At 37.2% G+C, this 18938-nt stretch overlaps 1 protein-coding gene across 5 annotated transcripts in view; it reads right to left on the reverse strand.

Moving 5' to 3' along the window:
• Positions 1 to 18938, reverse strand: part of LOC150095730 (P2X purinoceptor 4-like) — a 173643-nt gene that overhangs the window by 109739 nt on the left and 44966 nt on the right. For all 5 annotated transcript variants that reach the window (XM_090410355.1, XM_090410353.1, XM_090410354.1 and 2 more), the window contains exon 3: positions 5278 to 5349. In XM_090410355.1, coding sequence (XP_090266481.1) covers positions 5278 to 5349 — 72 coding nt within the window. The remainder of the gene's footprint in view (positions 1 to 5277; positions 5350 to 18938) is intronic.

An 18938-nucleotide genomic window follows, 5' to 3' on the forward strand; every position in this document is an offset into this window, starting at 1 on the left:
CACCTTTATGCAGTGGAACAATTTTCCCTTCTTTCCACTCGCTTGGAACCTGTGCTATTGTAAGACTTTGATTAAACAGATATGCCAATGCTGCTGCTGCCAATTCCATGGAACATTCCCATAATACATGTGGTGATATGTCACAAATCCTATCGCCTTATTGATATCAAGGTTATTTATTTCCTCAAATACCTCCTCTTACTCACAATTAAGCCATCCTTTCCTATGTCCTCTACACTTGAGTTTCTCATGATTTCACCCTATTTAGGATGAAACACCCTTATAAATTGATTTCTGAATACCTCAACAATGTCTTCTGTAGCAGGTGCCATTCTATCATTTTTATCCATTAACATCATTGATTATAGTAAGATGATGTTAATGGATAAAAATGATATTCATTCATAAGTATTCATTCATAATCATTCTTCCTTCTAATTACCACATATCTAAAAAAAAACTCTAGAAATTAGAGAAATAAATTAGAAATCACTTGAATTCTAATTTATGCTCATACTGCACTTTTGCTGTCCTTAGTAAATGAGTCACTCTCCAGGCTTGCTCTTGATGCTTTTCATGTAACTGATTATTACCTAAAAAATTCATCTTGTGCTGCCTCCAAAGTGCCTTCTTCTAGATTTCAGGCTTAGTCCCCCTCATATATCCATTTTACACCTACTTTTTAGCCTTTTGATCTTCAGAATATATTCACACACACACCAATGCTTTTATGTATTTCTTTGTCTGTACCCAAGCAGAGTTCATTTCCTTACAGCTCAACTCCTCATTCCATGCTTTAGCTCCAAGCTGAATCACCAACCTTGTACACTGGTGTCCAAAGCTAAGGACAAACTACATTTTTACCTGTATATGAAAAAAATTTCCATGACGACAGCTGAATGTGAACATAAATTTATTGCCAGCATACTAATAACTTATATTACTGAAAAAATGAGTTAGAAATTTTGTACATATTAAATTCCAATATGATTTTGGCAAAAATTACAAATTTCCTCAGGACCAGTTAAGGAATTAATGTACAGTGCTTACAGAAAACTATGCAGAGAGACATTTCAGTATGGAATATGTCCACCCTGAACTGTGATGCCACTCTCATGTTGTACCATGCTTAGTACCAAGTGATTCAGGAGTTCTTGAGGAAAACTGAATCACTCCTTCTTCAGAACATGGATAATGCCTTGTTTGTTTTCTGGAGGATAATTTCAAGTAGCAATGCATCTCCCTATTGCTTTCCAAATGTGTTCTATGGGGTTGAGATCTGGAGAGCTTGGCAGCCACTCGATTCAATTAATATCCTTGGTCTCCAGAAGTATCTCCACTGCTCGTGTATGATGTGGTGTTGCGTTATCATCCATAAAAATGAATTCTTCCCTACAGCACCATGAAACAATCGAACATGATGTTGAAGAACTTTGTTGCACTATTATTAACCAGTCTGTCACTTTTTCCAGCACCTGTAGCTCGGTGCATTCATTAAGTATAATGCCTCCCCACACAATAATCCCAGCACTGCCATATCTATCCATTTCAAGAACATTCTCAATGGTAAGCAGTACCAATTTCTTGCCAGATCAAGTGTTGTCTAGAATTGGAGGAAAGACTAAAATGACTACGACCTGTAAAGAGTACATGAGCCCATTGATGTCTAGTCCAATTTTTATGGATACAACAACACTGAAACATGCTCTATGATGAGCTGTGGATAAAGGGATGCAGACTACAGGCCTTCAGGCATATGCCTACATGTTGAAGCTGTCTTGCCACAGTTTGTCAAGATATCCAAGTACCTGTGCATGAATGGAGCTGACATGCCATGATGTATCGATTACATTTTGCTGTTATAACCAAAAATCTGTCTTCATGCTCCATGGTAGAGTGACCCTCTTAGTAAATGTCTGGAACACATTTCTTTGGTTTGAAACGCTGCCCAGAACTTGGATACAATGCTATGTGAGATTAAAAAAACTCTCTGGCAACATCAGCAATTCTGCATCCTTCAAGTTTTTCAATAATTCTTCTCCACATGAAATGTGGGGAAGAATAACTGAAAGACAAAGATGTCTTAAAGACATCATCTCAACGATGATGACTTTGAGACATTACAAGATATAAAAGTTTGCAACTTTATTCCTTCATGAAAAGAGCTTTCTTCAAACACAATTCACTTACTGCAGCCTTTTTTCCTGTTGAGTGCTACCATGTCACCCCTTTGCACACCATTTCGAATTTTGAATGTGTATCCATTTTCTACTTGAAACTGTTTAATTCTACAAACAGCCACAAGCTGATTTGTCTGAATTTGTGGGTGTAATCTTCAGAAATAGTGTTTATCCTTATGTTTTGGACACCAGTGTTCTTCCACACACACATATATCCTTTCCCCATAGAAGCGTGCATATGGCTAGTGATACACTGGTGTCCAAAACAAGGATAAACACTATTTCTGAAGATTACACCCACAAATTCAGACAAATCAGCTTGTGGCAGTTTGTAGAATTAAACAGTTTCTAGCCACAACCCAGGTGATCACTTCACAATCACCATCATGAAGTAATCACTGGGAAAGTGCGAAATCCCACTCACAGTTACATCCTCTAATGAAATGATCAGATCTAAAACTCTTGATCCTCACATGCCCTCCTTTACATGCTGCCTGAGATAACTGTTTCTCAGGAACTCAAGAAATTCATTATGCTTATTACCAAACGCTATATCTTCATTCCAATCTACACTGCCATAATTAAAATTGCCCATAATAATTACCTTTTCTTTGCTCACTAACCCAAGTTATTTATACATTTCTTTATCAACACTCTGCACATTCCCTGGCAACATCCAACTAAATATGTCTTCCTGTCGATCTCTAACTCATATCACACTGCCTCATAACCACTGCCACTATTTCCCTCTTTCATGTCTACCTTATGTGGACATAATTACCCTGCAATCATCAGCATTATCCCTCTCCCTTCTTGTCCTTTCCTCACAAAAAAATTCTGAATATTCTATCTCTATTCCTGTCAGGATATCGTCTTCATTCAACCATGTTTCACTCATTCCAATGATTTTGGGGTAAATAAACTCAATCAGTGAAACCATTTCATCTCCCTTATTTCTGATACTCCTGGCATTTGTAAATAAAAATAAACACAGATTTCACTTTTAGGTCTATAACCAGTCATTTCCAATCTGACCGATCTATTCCATTTCTAAGCTGATCATCCCCACACATACATTCATTATTACTTCAAACATCCACTCTCCCTATGCCATGTCTCCCTCTCCAGCCAAGCTCCCCCAGTTTTCCCATTTCTCTTGCATCCCAGTTCTCTCTTCATCTCTCACACTACTACTGTTTCCATTGCCAGCACTTCTGTCTCTTCAATACCACTCTCCTGATCTCTCACTTCATCTCTTACCTCTGAGCTCTTGCTTGCATCACACACTGCACTTCCATCTAGTAACAGGTTCTCCAGTTCACTCACTCCAAAGCTATTCAAATGCAATCCATCATGTCTGTATAATTCCATTCCTCCTTCAAATACATGCCATACATCCATAAACTGCAACCACGTCTCCTCACATAGTTCTGCTAGCATACCATTCATGATTCTGGCTCTCCATCTCATTCATCATTGTCGTACCTCGGCAACACACTGACAACCTTTCCCACTACGCTGTTATCTTTCACTCTCCTCAATAACCTTCTGATATTCACCCTTACATTCTCCTTATGTTCACCTAAACAATTTGTCCCCCACAACCACCACCAATTCTCTTGCTCATTTCCTCCTCATCTCCAAAACATGAATTATATTGCTCATTCTCCCTCCTAGATAGCACATCATATGGACTCTCTTCTCATTAACCAATCCTCTAACAATCTAATCTCCATACACTGCTATTCTTGAATCCCTCGTCACCTCTTTTACCCTTTTTTCTTTCATTCTATTCTTTTGCACACTTTCATTTGTTTCCTCTAAACTTGCTCTGCATATCAGCGCCTCCACATTGCAATTAGAAGAAACACGGTATGTTGCACCTTAGACTGGAAAAGGCATAAGTTTAATTCTTGTCATTATGAAAGGAATCTTTATATGGGCTTTTTCATTTGAAGGTGAGTTAGTCGATCTCATATGCAAGTAGCAGCCCCCCCCCCCCCAAAAAAAAACTTGGGTTTTTCATTGCACATACAAATTGTACTTCAGAAAACAGACAATTTACAGACAAAAAATACTGTTGGTGGTGGTGATTGGCAGTAGAGGGCATTAATGGTAGTTCTATATAGTAGGAGAATTAAGCGGAAGGGGGATATCGTTAGATTTTTATATAACGAAACCTGTGGTGAATTCATCACTAAAAAAACACATGTACTAACCACAGTAAGGACTATTTAATTCATAAATATTTCATCCCAAATATTTACGATTTGGGATGAAAAATTTACAAATTAAATAGTCATTAAGTGGTTAGTACATGTGTTTTTTAGTGATGATAGTTAGATGTGTGTGTGTCAGAGTGGTGTGCCTTCCAGTGATGAGTTCTTGGAGGCATTACATAATAATAATAATAATATTCCTCATTTAATTTCGAATAACTGTTTCATCAAATCTTGCTTTCCAAAATTTTCACTCCCTTTCTGCCTAATTCTGCTGCATCTAACATTTCCTCATTTATACTTTCTTTTGTTCCTTTATCGCTTACTTTTGCATCTTTATTATTTCACTCCTTCAGTCTTAATAGCTTTCATTCGTTCATTCATTCATTCCTTCAATCTGCTTCACATTCATTAACTCTTAGTCTAACAAAAATATCGCACTTCCTACAAATCCATACTTTCGCTTGTCTCCACAAACACATCTCTCACATTTTGCCATGCATATATATTACAATCATGACATCGAAGCATTTTTGAATGTCATTAACAGTATTTGATTTTCGTGGTGCTCACCTAGTCACATCAGTCGGTGCCCATATGGCTGACCATGTGAGTACTGCCATTACATTCCATTCAAAGAAGTCAAGATTCAAAATTTCAATTAATAAAATTAGTAACAATTTCCCAAAACCAGAAATCATGCAGACACACTAAGTTATCAAAAATAAACATTAATATACTAAAATTCAAGCAATATCACCAATTATTATGCAAAATAGCACTTATCTTTTCTGGAGCTCTTTACTAATAACTACGCTAACACTAACTTTTGAAAGGATCCCGGCATGTGTAAATATCATATATAATATAATATATACCTCTGGACAAGTAGTCTGTCGTTGATTGGGGGCTATCTGGAAGTTAGTTGCAATAAAAATAGTGTCACTTTCCTATAACAAGATAAATTTTTATTAATATTGTGATATATATATATAATTCATAATTCTCTTATAATATAATATTAAATAATCCTCTTAAAATATGAAGCAAATTTATCAAAGGCACAATTAAACCAACAATAAAAATAAGTAAATACAAAAGATAGAGACCAAATGTGGTCTATCCCATAACATCTAATTTCCATAAGAAGCAGTTTTTTTTTTTTTTACCATTTCTCATATGTTGACACCATCTTGATAAGCTTAGTGCATATGGCCAACCAGTACTATGGGTTATTATTATTATTAGTATCAACTCTTTGTGGAGCCAAAGCATTATCACCAGTACTTTTTGAACTCCTTATGGAGGTGCTCATTGGCACAATAAAAACTCATTCACTGTTTCTGCACTTACAACACTCTCATGTACTGCACTCCACTCACCAACCATTCTCCAAACAAAATAACTACTCAATACCAATGTACTCCCCTGTACATTGCCCTCACACACTTTTCAGGACCTCTTATTTCCATCTATTTTATGAAAAATCTCTTTCATATTAATCTGATAAAAATCATTCCGTATCATCCATTCTCTTTTAATACACCAGGCTCTGTAAATTTCATTCTCTCTGTCTTCATACCCATCATTCTCGAGTCCTGACACCACCTTAACTATTCTCCTCCTAATGCTTTTGAAAATATCTTGATTTCCTTCCAAAACAGGCACTAAATAATCTGTGCACAGTAATCTATATGCATCCTGATCAAGGTCTTGTACAGTGGTAGTAACCCAACTTATAAAGACATTGAAAAATGAAGGCCACTAACAAGAAAATTATACTTGCCAATAAATCATACTGATCTTTAATCCTTTATCCAAGTGTAAGCAATATTCTTCACCATACTAATGTTTCCTCATCACTGCCAGAATCCACTGTTTTGTTCTCACAGTTATATTTGGTCCGTAAACTTCAGATCCTTGTCTGTAATCACCCTTAGGTTCCTTTATCTCCTCCACCTTCTTCATGATATCTCAACCAACTGTATGAACAACATCCCATCCTATTTCAAATTTCAAGCCTTACACATTTTTCAACAATGAACTGGTAGTTTACTTATGTGCCAGAATGGGCTGGTTTATTGGTTTGTTGCTTGGACTCACAACCAAAGTAGATAAGGCTACGAGATCAGTGTATTATATCTGCAAGCCAAATGTGTTCTTCTGGCTGGTTTTGTAAGATGAAAAACAGTTTCTGGAAGGAAACACACTGGTACCTTAATATGAGACTAGCTATTTCAACATTCAGTTGAAGAACTTTTCTAACGGCTCTTTGCATCTTGCATTCTAGACAATCCAAACACAGGTCTTTCCAATGCTACAAGCAGTGAATTTAAATCCTCCAATAGAGCCACATCTACTTTACACAACTCATAGCATTTCTCAACTTTCTATTACCTGCAAACAATGATATCCCTATTTAAATCTCTTCCAATATCAATTACATAAAATTTAAGTAATAATGGCTCTAAAACAGATTCCTGAAGAGCACCACTAGTGATTTTCCTCTTCCAGGATACTGTTCTCCCATACATACCTTGCTGATACCTATCATACTGCCAATGTCCTATCCAACTCAAAAATCTATTATCTAATCCCATCCATTACAATTTAAATTATTATTATTATTGGCTACTCCGTGGAGTCCTTATACACATCAAGGGAGACTCTAAACATCATGCCAAGCACTATCCAATTTTGCACAGTGTCTATCACACTTTGCTTCGAATTCATTCACAGCCATGGCAGCCACAACAGACTCTGGCAACCTATTCCACTCATTCCCCACTCTCCAAGCAAAATTCTAGTACTGACACCCTTGCTAACTACATTCTTGCTCAGTTCCAAGGATGGCCCCTAGTTCTCCCATCACCAGTCCTGTTCTGATAATTTTATAAAAACCTTTCAGTAATTTGAATGTTTCTATCATATCACTCATTTACCACCTGTCAACCAATCAGTCAATTTCTTCAACCTGTCCTCAAAAGATTCATTTCAGAGACCATCTTAGTCACTAGCCTCTGGATCCTCTCCACCTCTTCCTTATCTCCAGGAAACCCAGGTGAGATCTGTGTGCAGCAGTCAAGATGGGATTTTACCAAGATTCCATAAAGAGGAACTACTTGTCTCTCCTCATCAGGAAATTCTTCGGTAACCAAGGAATATGATGAGCTGCTTTAGCCATTTTGGCAATATGCCCTCTAAACTTTAATTTCCTATCCAGTAACACCCCTAAATCTCCAACTTCATCAATTTCCTGGAGTACAGTTCCATCAATGTGGTACACAGATGGTAATCTTTTCACCTCAAAATGCATAACCTTACACTTTGCCACATTAAACTGATATCCATTCTCCTTCAGCCAGACTGCCAGTCAATCCAAATCATCCAGCAAAATTTTAACATTTATATTAACTATTGCTCTACCCAATTTTGCATCATCGCAAACAACAGAATAGGTCTTCTCAGATCCTTTCCTGTATTGTTAATGTACATGAAATCATAGCAGCCCAAGAATAGAGATCTATGGCACACTGCTCTAGTCACAGGCCTTCTACTAGACTCTACTCCTGTATTCTTCATGTTAAATACCAGTTTGCCAAGTGGCAAGCTCAAATGCCTTTGCAAAATATAAATTATACTTCTGTCTATGCATTGTCTTTATCTAATACCTCCCCTTAACATACACATGTCTCATAAAGAATTCTGCTATAATCAACCTAATTCAGGATCCTAGCTATTCACCAACCTCTCTACCATCTTAACCAAACTCCATAAATTTATCTAGCCTGTAATTTGAAAATTAAGTCTAATCCTCACCTTCACAAAGTGAAACGATTTCACCTCCCCTGTACAAGCTCTTGTTGAAGACAAGTGTAAAATGAATGAATTTTACAGTGTCACAGTTTCTGTACACCCATTCCACACAGTCTATGCCATCTATCCATTCTCAGTATGATCTATCTCTTCTGTTTACACCATCCATAATACCAAACATGAATGTCTTTATCCTCCGGTCCTTACTCATTCTGTAAATGTGTCTAAATAATTGCAGCTTCCGTTTTATAATCTTCTGCATTAGATTCTCCTTTGGTTATATCTTCCAATAGAATCCTTCATTTGTGACTTTCTGTACCCATCCTATTCTTAGAATCTTCCTATAACAAGTTCTTTCATAAAACACTGTTTCAAAAAACAAAGTATCACGTAATAATATAATAATAAGAATATATTCAGAAATCATTTAGGTTCAAATATTAAAAAGTACATATAGTTTCTCTCTTTGCTGATAATGTAAAGCTGGACAAAGTAATTCATTTCTTGGATGACTAAAGATACAGACGACATAAGCAGGATGATCTTAAAAGAGTAGAAGAAAGGACAGAGAAGTGGGATTTAAAATTTAAAGTTTATCAAACTCATTATGTCTAAAAAACATGTGGTCTCAATAATGAAAATTTTCTAAATAAATGCAAGTATATCTAATTTATTTAGAAGATAACATTAGATGGACATAAGTTGAATGGATAGGTTTTCAAAGATTTGGAAAAATCTTTCAAAGATTTTTAAAAGAGTTTTTCTTTTCAAAGATTTTTCTATCAACCAAAATATCAACTGATTTGGTTGATAGAAAATTTAAGTTCAAGAATCATATTAGTAAGTCTACTGGTAAAGTTCAACAGACTTAGGATTAATTAAAAAAAAAAAAAAGCTTAGGAAAAAGGAAATTATGATACCATTACATAAGGTTCTAGTCAGATGGATATTGAATTGCACCCAGCTTTACTCACTATGGTTTTTAACGGAAAACTGGCAGAGAATTGTAGGCATAGATTTCTGTGGTTTAGCAGTTCAAAACAAAAATTCCGGTATTGTGACCACATGTTTATTGAGATAAAGATAAACAAAACCCAACAAGTTTTGTATGTCATTTGACTTACTTCTTCAGGAGTTAAAGGTAACTAAATGTTTACACACAATAAATGAAAAAATTACTCAAAATAGTCCATTAGATGTTGTTATGGCCGTCTAACTGTTCATCAAATTAAAAATTAAAAAATCCGAATGCAGAATAGATACATACATTCATGCATGCTATGTTTGAACAATGCTGGTCTGATTTATGTTCTCTCCTTTTTTGTACATCTTTTTGATGTTCGTTCATATGAATTTCTCCTGATCTTCCCGTCTGGCCTACGTAACAAATGCCACAGGAACAGTAAATTTTATACACACCTGGTTCTTTTAATGGGTGATGTGGAGGTTTAGGGGGATGCAGAAATCTAGATATATTTTCTAGCGATAGAAAAGATGAACTTTGATGTTCTGATTTGTAAATTAAGACAATTTACAATTTGTAAATGACAGATGTACCAACTTAGAAAAAAAAATCTCTTGCTGATTGTGTTGCCATCTGTGGTCGAGCCCGAGAACTTTTCAGACCATCCTTGTACATAAGGTAGACAACAAGAGTTTACTGCACTTGGTTGAATCAGGTTCTACAATGGACTGTAGTAACATCCATAACCAAGATAACCATCATCTTGTCTGATTAGGAAAGGTGATCATGTAGTCTAGCCCTGAGACATGGCTAAACATAAGGGATTTTCAGTTAAGAAGGAGTATAAGTGGAAATACAGAGCTAGTCACTATAAAAAGTTTAGCAGAAGAGAGCTTGGAGCAGTGCATCACATAAGAAAAAAGGGAAGTGCACAGTGGGAAGAGGTGTTTTTGGAGAAGTAATCAGGCTGCATACCTAGGATCAGGAAGATAAATTAGGTAAGTATTAAATGCATAAGTGGTGTCATAATCGGGAGCTGCAAAAAAAAAAAGAACATGTTGTAGAGGGAATATAAAGAGAAAGAAGGGTGAGCACTGTGGGGAGTACCAATCATGTTGTGAGAGGAAAATAGCATAGTTTAACCACAAGAAATGCCAAGGAGTTCTTTTTATGACATGGTGAATAAAAGGAAAAATAACTATAGCAGGATAACTTTTATGAATGCTGATGGCAAGGAGATAACAGAACCATAATAGCTAGCTGAATTACTGAGTAATCACATGACGAAGGTATAATCATCCAGGTTGAGATCTGGTAATGACAAGTGATAAGAACTGATGTGAAATAGAGAGTAGATGAATTGGGAGATGCTTGGGGCACTACAAAATCTCAATGTAAATACTGCTGTGAGACTGGAGGATATTGGTCCATATTTACACATGGACAGAGAAAGTGTAAGATAACTGGTGGTCCCTCTGTCCAGGGTATTTAATTCTCAGCACTGGCATAGTGCCAAAGACAAAATAGTTCTATTACATAAAGGAGGCCCCAAGACAGAGGTAGCAAAATATAGACTGACTGATATCTCAAAAGTAGTGTTAAAGAATGGAAAAGTTAGTTAAGAAGAACAGAATTCAGGAAGAGGCAGACAGGAACATGACAGGAATACTCTATGTAGAGCAGCATGAACAAAACAGGGGAGGTCACTAGTTAGCAATGCTGATGTACAGACAAAGTAGTATATGGCAGGGCAAAACCAGAAGGTAGGTAACCAGTATGTGCTGGAGAGCTCTGTATTTGGGCCACTATTATTTAATTTATTCATTAATGAAATAAAAATGATTCAAGGGGAAATATTCGTTGTCTGATGATGCAAAACAGTGGAGGACAATAGTTAGTATCACCATTGCTAACTACTGTTACCCCTGCAGGAAGATATAAACAGACAGACAGTATAGACAAAAAAAGATAATGGTTGTCAGTTTTAATGTAGCAAAGTGTAAATTTATGTACTTTGAGATGAAACAATTACAAGCTATATATTACACTGACAGAACTGAATATACAAGAAATTGATGAGAATAGGGATTCATTATTAAAAATTATTATTATTATTATTATTACGTGACACCTCCAGGGAGTCCAAAGACTCATCGAGGGAGGGCAGCTACTCTATAACTCTGTCTCCACCACTCAATCCACCAACTGCAATGAACCACAACTACACCAACATCATCTACCTGCTGACCACCACCACCACTAGTATTTTCACAGAGAATCACAAACATCCATGCCCATAGCAGGATTCGAACCCACAGCCTTTTGGCTGGAGAACAGATATGCTAACCACTCAGCCAACCACGCTGGCAACAATTACTGTGTTATAGTAAAACCTCAGTTTAATATAAACCAAAATAATCACTTGACGTCTTGACCTTCACATTAAGGTCATCATCTGGAGTATACACATATATATACAAAGAAACAAGCTACATTACAATCTGCTTGGTATGCTAAAGTTACATTAATTTAGTCAACATTACTGTAGAATCTGATGTACAGTATTTCATCCCCAACTCTACTTAAAACTCCTGACCATTGTCAAATTCAATATCTCAAGTGGATGAACTTAACGATGCCAACTTCACACTACCTACAGTGCAGCTTGCAAAATCTATAAAGAGATATAAGTAACTCTAAATCCAACTTCAAAAGGATCGAATGCAGAAAATGTGAAGGCTCGACTCAAAAATGTCTCAACAAGGCTTCAGTAGAACTACTGCCCTTCCACACTTCCATCTCTCTCTTGCATCAAAAAAGGCCACAGTAACATCACACTAAAATAAGGCTGCATGCTTCACATCAGTCTTTCTCTTCAGCTGCTATTTAGATTATCAAGACAAATCACTTCCAATGTACTAAGAACAATTCATTGCATGCTTCCTCTGATCCTTCACTCAAAGTTCATCAGAAGAATTCTTACAGTTTGGATGCTAACAAGTTTCCTGGCACAGATAATATTCGTGCAATTAGGAAAACAAGCTCAAAATTTTAAAGAGCCTCCCTATATATTCCACGAAGACAGCCAATCTGGATTGACTGGCCATGCATTTATTAGCAACCCATAAAATAAAATAATAATAACTTGAAAACAGGTTACCATCATCCATCATAACTCATATCAATTCCATTAGCTCTTCAAAGAATTTATGAAGTTCTCATACATGAACCTCAAAAGGAAAGTAACAATATATACCTCTCATTTCTGGAAAGCTGTCATTAGAAATCAGCACTAACACCTAACTTGGTAAGGTTGTCTTTACCTTGCTGAAAAACAAAGATCTGTTTAAGGCATTATTATAATAGTGAGCATATTTTACCACATCAAGGTTTGACAAATGCATGAGGGAACAGCATGTGCTGTCCTCAATCATAAACAGGATTTGAGGTTTGTAAGGAAAAATCATTTATGCATAGAAGAAAGAGGCAGGAAAAAAAGTGTGAAGCCATTCTATACTCGAGCACTGGTAGGGAAATCTGTGGTGGTGGTGGTGAGGGGGGGGGGTCCCATCTACAATGACATGTAGTAAAAGACAAGAAAGAAACTAGTCACTCACTTAATATGAGGGCAATATGCTGTATGCCAGATTTCATCAAAATGTCTTGAAAAAGTGAAGAGTGAATACAAAATTTCTTCAAACTTCTTCCGATGGCTTGTGTCCAGGAGAGAGTGATGCATTTGAATCTCGTCTAAGATGCGATGAACTTTTCCAAGAGCTTTTAGAGCTGAAAGTTGTGGTCTCGAGTAGCATGGTTTTCTCCCTTCCAAAATTCTTTTTTTTTTCTTTTTTTCATCCCATTCCATTTTCATCCATTCCCATTCCATAAAACAGACAAATACTACTACTGTGTGCTGTCCAATAGGGGAAGGATCTGCATTGGCTCAATAAGATTGCATATCCTTGAAAAGATGCCTCTCACCTTGCATCAGGGTTCACTGGCTTTAAATTAATTGCTAACCTCATACACCTACTGATGTTGTCTATTTAGCCTACATGTTATAGACACTTCTAAAAGGATAATTCCAATATCACAAAGCACATTACCATCCAATGGTTACAGAAACATGATATTCACATGACCTTAATGGACTAGATACCATAGCCATCAAATTTCAACACTGGCTTATCGGGGCTGTTCTGAAATTTCATAGTGGTCCAACATACCATTAGGCAAGTACTTCTAATAAAACTGGCCCACTGAAGTCTATGTATATGAGTCCATGAGTGTGGACTTGAATGAAGTTAAGAGTGGTAAGATATATGGTGATTCTATGATTTAAGGGTATGGAGAGTGGTATGCATGAGGAGTGCTTGGCTGGTGGGACAATAGAAAGAGTGGCTTTAGCAATAAAGAGAGGGCATGAAGCAGACAAGATGATAGTTATGGTGGGTATGAATGACCTGAGAGGTAGTATAAATCAGGTAGGAAAAGATTTAAGAACATTATTAGATATTGTGAAGAGGAAAAGTGTCAATGGGAGGATAGTGTGTGTGCTGCCTCGTTTTGACAATTACGAGTTAAGTAGACGAGCAATGATAATGAATATGATTGCAAAAATGTGCAAAAAAAGAGGTTTGGAATTTGTTGATGTTTGGAGTGTATTTGAAGGAAAAAGGCAGTTGTATGCTAGAGATGGACTGCATCTTAACATGGAAGGACATAAGCGATTGAAGAAGTTATTGTTTTCTGAACAAGTTGAAGTTATTGGGCAGAGAAACTAATATTGAAAAGGTTGAGTGTAAGAGAGAGAAACTTTAGCACTGATGATCCTTATATGCAAAATAAATTGCAGAAGAGAGGGGATAAAAATCGGCATGGGACTACGGAAGTTAGTGACTTATATATCAGTTCTAAAGCCGGTACAAGATCTAGAGGGAATCTGCAATTTTTGTATACCAATGCTAGAAGCATTCGAAATAAGAGAGAAGAATTTTTGGCATTAGTCAGTGCAATCTCACCAAAAGTTGTAGGCATTAGTGAAACTTGGCTGTCAGCAGAAGATGTGGTCACTGGAATTGAATGTGATGGGTACACTATTTTCAGGGAGGATAGAGAAGATAGAACAGGAGGAGGAGTACTGTTGATGATAGCTGATGTGTTGCAGCCAAAGAAAGTAGTATATAAAGATGATAGACATGTGAATGAGAGTTCATTTGAGGCAGTCTGGTGCGAAATAGTGACTAATGCAACCAAATATACAGTTGGATGCCGCTATAGGCCAGGAAGTACAGGGGGAGATGTTGAATTCATGCATCAGCAAATTAGTGCAATGAGTGAAGGCTTAGTGATTATTATGGGGATTTTAATTATGGTGATATCAATTGGAAGGAGGAAATATCATGTAGCAAAAAGGAAAATGAGTTCATACATCTTCTATGAGATAATTACTTGAAACAGCACATAACTGAAGGGACACGTGGTGTGAGAGTGTTGGACCTGGTTATTGGTTCAGAGGTCATATGCATAAGTAAGGTGTCCTCGTTACCTCCAATTGGTGAAAGCGATCATGTGGTATTGACGTGGGAGATTGCAAAATCTGTGGATTTTTCTGTTAAGAAGGGGTATATACGGAACTACAGGTTAGGCAATTATAACAAGCTTTGGAGTGAACTTGCAGCCATCCCATGGCAGAGCATATTGCAAGGGAAAGATGTTAGCAGTGCATGGGATAAAATCAGCGGGTATCTGAGGAAAGCAATATCAGATTGTGTCCCTATGGTCAGGAGGTCAAACAAGGCAGGCATTAAATGGATGAGCAGTAGTATCAAGCTTGATCTGCAAAAAAAGAAAAGGTTATGGAGAATTTACAAGGAGAAAGGCGACCAGTACACCCATGAGCAGTACAAGGCTCAAGCTAGGAAGGTTACCAGCATAGTAAGAAAAGCTAAATCAGATTATGAGAAGACCTTAGCCAAAGAGATCAAGGGTAATCCCAAAGAGTTCTTCCACTATGTGGCAAGTAAGAGGAAGAATGACTTCGGAAGGATAACTTTAGTGGGTGCTGATGGTATTGAGGTGACAAAATCAGATGTAATAGTCGAGTTACTGAGTGATCACTTTTCAAAAGTCTATCACCCAAGTGAGGATATCTCTATACCTGTAGCAATACCTAATGTGAGAATTGAAGCTAAAAAATCAGAGGTATTAAATATATTGCAAAATTTAAATGCAAATACTGCTGTAGGCTTAGATGGAATATCAGCTCGGGTGTTGCGTGAATGTGCAAATGAATTGTCAACCCCTCTTACTTGGATATTTAATTTAAGTTTGAACTCTGGTATGGTCCCTAGGGAGTAGAAGTTAGGCAAAGTGGTTCCTTTGCATAAGGGTGGCTCTAAAACTGCGGTAGTTAATTACAGGCCAATCACCATCTCAGGAGTAGTGGTAAAAGTATTGGAAAAGTTGGTTAAAGACAAAATTCAAGAATGGGTGGATCAGGATATGATACTCTATAGAGGCCAACATGGTTTAGTTAAAGGTAGATCCTGCCTTAGCAATCTATTAACTATTCATAATAGAATAACATCTGAGTTGGACAAAGGAACAGGCTACACAGTGGTACTTCTGGATTTTGCTAAGGCTTTTGACAGGAATGTCAAAAGCCTTAGCAAAATGAGCAGTGGGAATGGATATTAAATTGGTGATATGGATAGGAGAATGGCTCAGGGAGAGATACCATAAGGTGGTGTATGGAGGAGCCGAGTCCAGAATGAGGCAGGTGACCAGTGGTGTGCCTCAGGGCTCTGTGCTTGGGCCAATGTTGTTTAATTTGTATATAAATGATATAGGAAATGGCTTAATGGGAGATATTCAGTTGTTTGCCCAAGCACAGAGCCCTGAGGCACACCACTGGTCACCTACCTCATTCTGGACTCGGCTCCTCCATACACCACCTTATGGTATCTCTCCCTGAGCCATTCTCCTATCCATATCACCAATTTAATATCCATTCCCATCTGCTCCAATTTGCGTAATAGTGTTCTATGGGGTATCCTGTCAAAAGCCTTAGCAAGGATGATGCAAAGTTGTGTAGTGCAATAAAAAATCAAGCTGATGTTGAAAGTTTGCAGGATGATTTAAATAAGCTGGTAAAATGGGCAAAAGATAATGGATTTCAGTTCAATGTGGAAAAGTGTAAAGTCATGCATTTTGGGATTAAAAGATTACCAGCTGTGTACTACATTGATGGAAAGGTACTCCAAGAGATTGATGAGGCTAGGGACTTAGGGGTGTTGGTAGATAGGGAGATGAAGTTCAGAGGACACATTGCTAAGGTGTCCAAAATTGCACATAGATTACTTGGTTGTTGAGGAACACACTGACATCCAGAGATAAAGAGGTTATTATTCCCCTTTATAAGGCATTGATACTTCCACATTTGGATTACTGTGTTCAGGTCTGGTCACCTGGATTCCTTGGAGATGAGGAGGCTGTGGAGAGGGTTCAGAGAAGAGTGACCAAGTTGGTGAGTGATATAAAAAATGCCCCCTACATTGATAGATTGAGAGCTTGTGGATTGCAGAGATTGGTCGATAGGCGAAGAAGAGGGGATATGATAGAAACATTTAAATTACTGAATGGTTTTTATAGGATTGATGCAGGGGAAATGTTTCAGCTGTGTGATAGTGATGGAAGAACAAGAGGTCATCTCTGGAAATTAAAGAAGAGTGTGGTTAACAAATGTGTCAGAACAAGGTTTTTTGCCTGGAGGGTAGTGAACGAGTGGAATTCATTGCTGCTTAGTTGTGAACTCTTCGTCTGTAAATGAATTCAAGAAGAGATATGACAGATATTGTTTTGCTAGTTTGGGTCTCTTGCGATGAGTCTACTGACTCCATGGAGATACCCGTAATAATAATAATATATTCTTTGCACATTTAGCATTCACTGACTATGGGGAAAAAAAAACAAAAAACTTTATGCAAAACTTTATCCTCTTCTTGGTTGATACTTAAAATATTATCACTGGAATTTTTCTGACATTTTTCTCTAATAATTTACAATTAAAAAACTCAAATGACAAAGAAAAAAGAAACTAACTGGAGGCAATTCTTCCAAAGAAAATTGGATACAATTCAATAATAATCAAAGTGGGGGTTTCATTCCAAGTGCACTAGTTTGTGCTATGATCCCTGCTCCTTTGGTTTTGCAGAACTTTAGGATGTTATTCCTATTATCCTATTAAAAAGAATAAAAAGAATTTTGTTCTTTTGTTCTAGTGGTTTAAAGTCAAGTATTTGATGTATCTTTTATATGAATTATACTGAACTGCAATAATTTTCATCTGGAAGGTTTATCATAGTATTAGCTGTGTCATCATAAAATTATACCAAACATTTGTTTATCAGTAAATATTTTTATATATTATTTATTATTATTATTAAACAAGACCTCATGGAGTCAAAGACTCATCTAGGAGGTCCTTTTATCTTACACACACATCTCATCATACCGTGTCTTAAACACATTCAAACTACTTGCAGACACCACGCTCTCAGGCAAGGCATTCCAATCACTCACAACTCTGCACGAAAAAAACCTGCCTCTCACTCCCTTACTCACACCCTCCTTATACAGTTTCCAGGGATGACCTCTGGTTCTACCCTGATCTCCCACTATTCTCTGTAGAACTTCTCCACCATTGATCCTATAACAACCCCTTACCAACTTGTAGGTCTCTATCATATCTCCCCTCTTCCTTCTCTCCACGAGACTCTGCAAATTACATCTTTTCAATCTTTCCTCATACTCAACATTCCAGAGGTCAGAAACTACCTTAGTCAGTCGCCTTTGGACCCTTTCCAACATCTCTTCATCCTTCTGAAAACCCGGTGACCAAATCTGGGCACAATAGTCCAAGTGTGGCCTAATCAAAGCCTTATACATTGGAACAAGTATCTCCCTACTTCTACATGTCAGTGTCCTCCGCATCATTCCCAGAAGTCTTTGTGTTGTCTTCACAATTTTGGCGATGTGTCCCCTAAATTTTAGATCCTTATCCACTATCACCCCCAGATCTCTTATTTCCTCTACTTCCAACAATATATTCTCACCAAGCATAAATTCTGCATCCCATCTTTGTTTTCCAAATTTTAAAACTTTACATTTTGCAACATTGAACTCACATCCCCATTTGCTTGCCCAATCACTCAATTTATTCAAGTCTTCTTGCAAGGCCACAACATCTTCACTACTCTTTATGGTTCGTCCCAACTTTGCATCATCTGCAAACAACTGAATATCTCCATCCAAATCTTCACCAATATCATTAATATATAAGTTAAATAGTAATGGCCCTAAAACAGACCCCTGAGGCACTCCACTAGTGACTTTCCTTTTCCTGGATATTGCACCCTCATACACAACTTGTTGATACCTATCAGATAGCCAGTCTCCAATCCAATGCACTAATCTAATATCCAACCCCATCTGCTCTAGTTTGACTGTCAACTTATCATGAGGTACTCTATCAAAAGCCTTTGCGAAATCCAAGTATATTACTGTGTATCCTTCTCCTCTGTCCAAGGAAGCAGTCACTTTATTGTAATAAGTAAGTAGATTACTAAAACATGACCTCCCTTTAGCAAATCCATGCTGTCCATCAAAGATTATACCATTGTTGTCAACCCAACTCTGGATCCTAGCTCTCACAAGCCTCTCCAACAACTTAACCACAACACCTGACACACAGATAGG

This window comes from Typopeltis vanoorti, chromosome 20, assembly GCF_054136105.1.
Source record: "Typopeltis vanoorti isolate ZY-2024b chromosome 20, IOZ_Tvanoo_1.0, whole genome shotgun sequence".
NCBI lineage: Eukaryota > Metazoa > Arthropoda > Arachnida > Uropygi > Thelyphonidae > Typopeltis > Typopeltis vanoorti.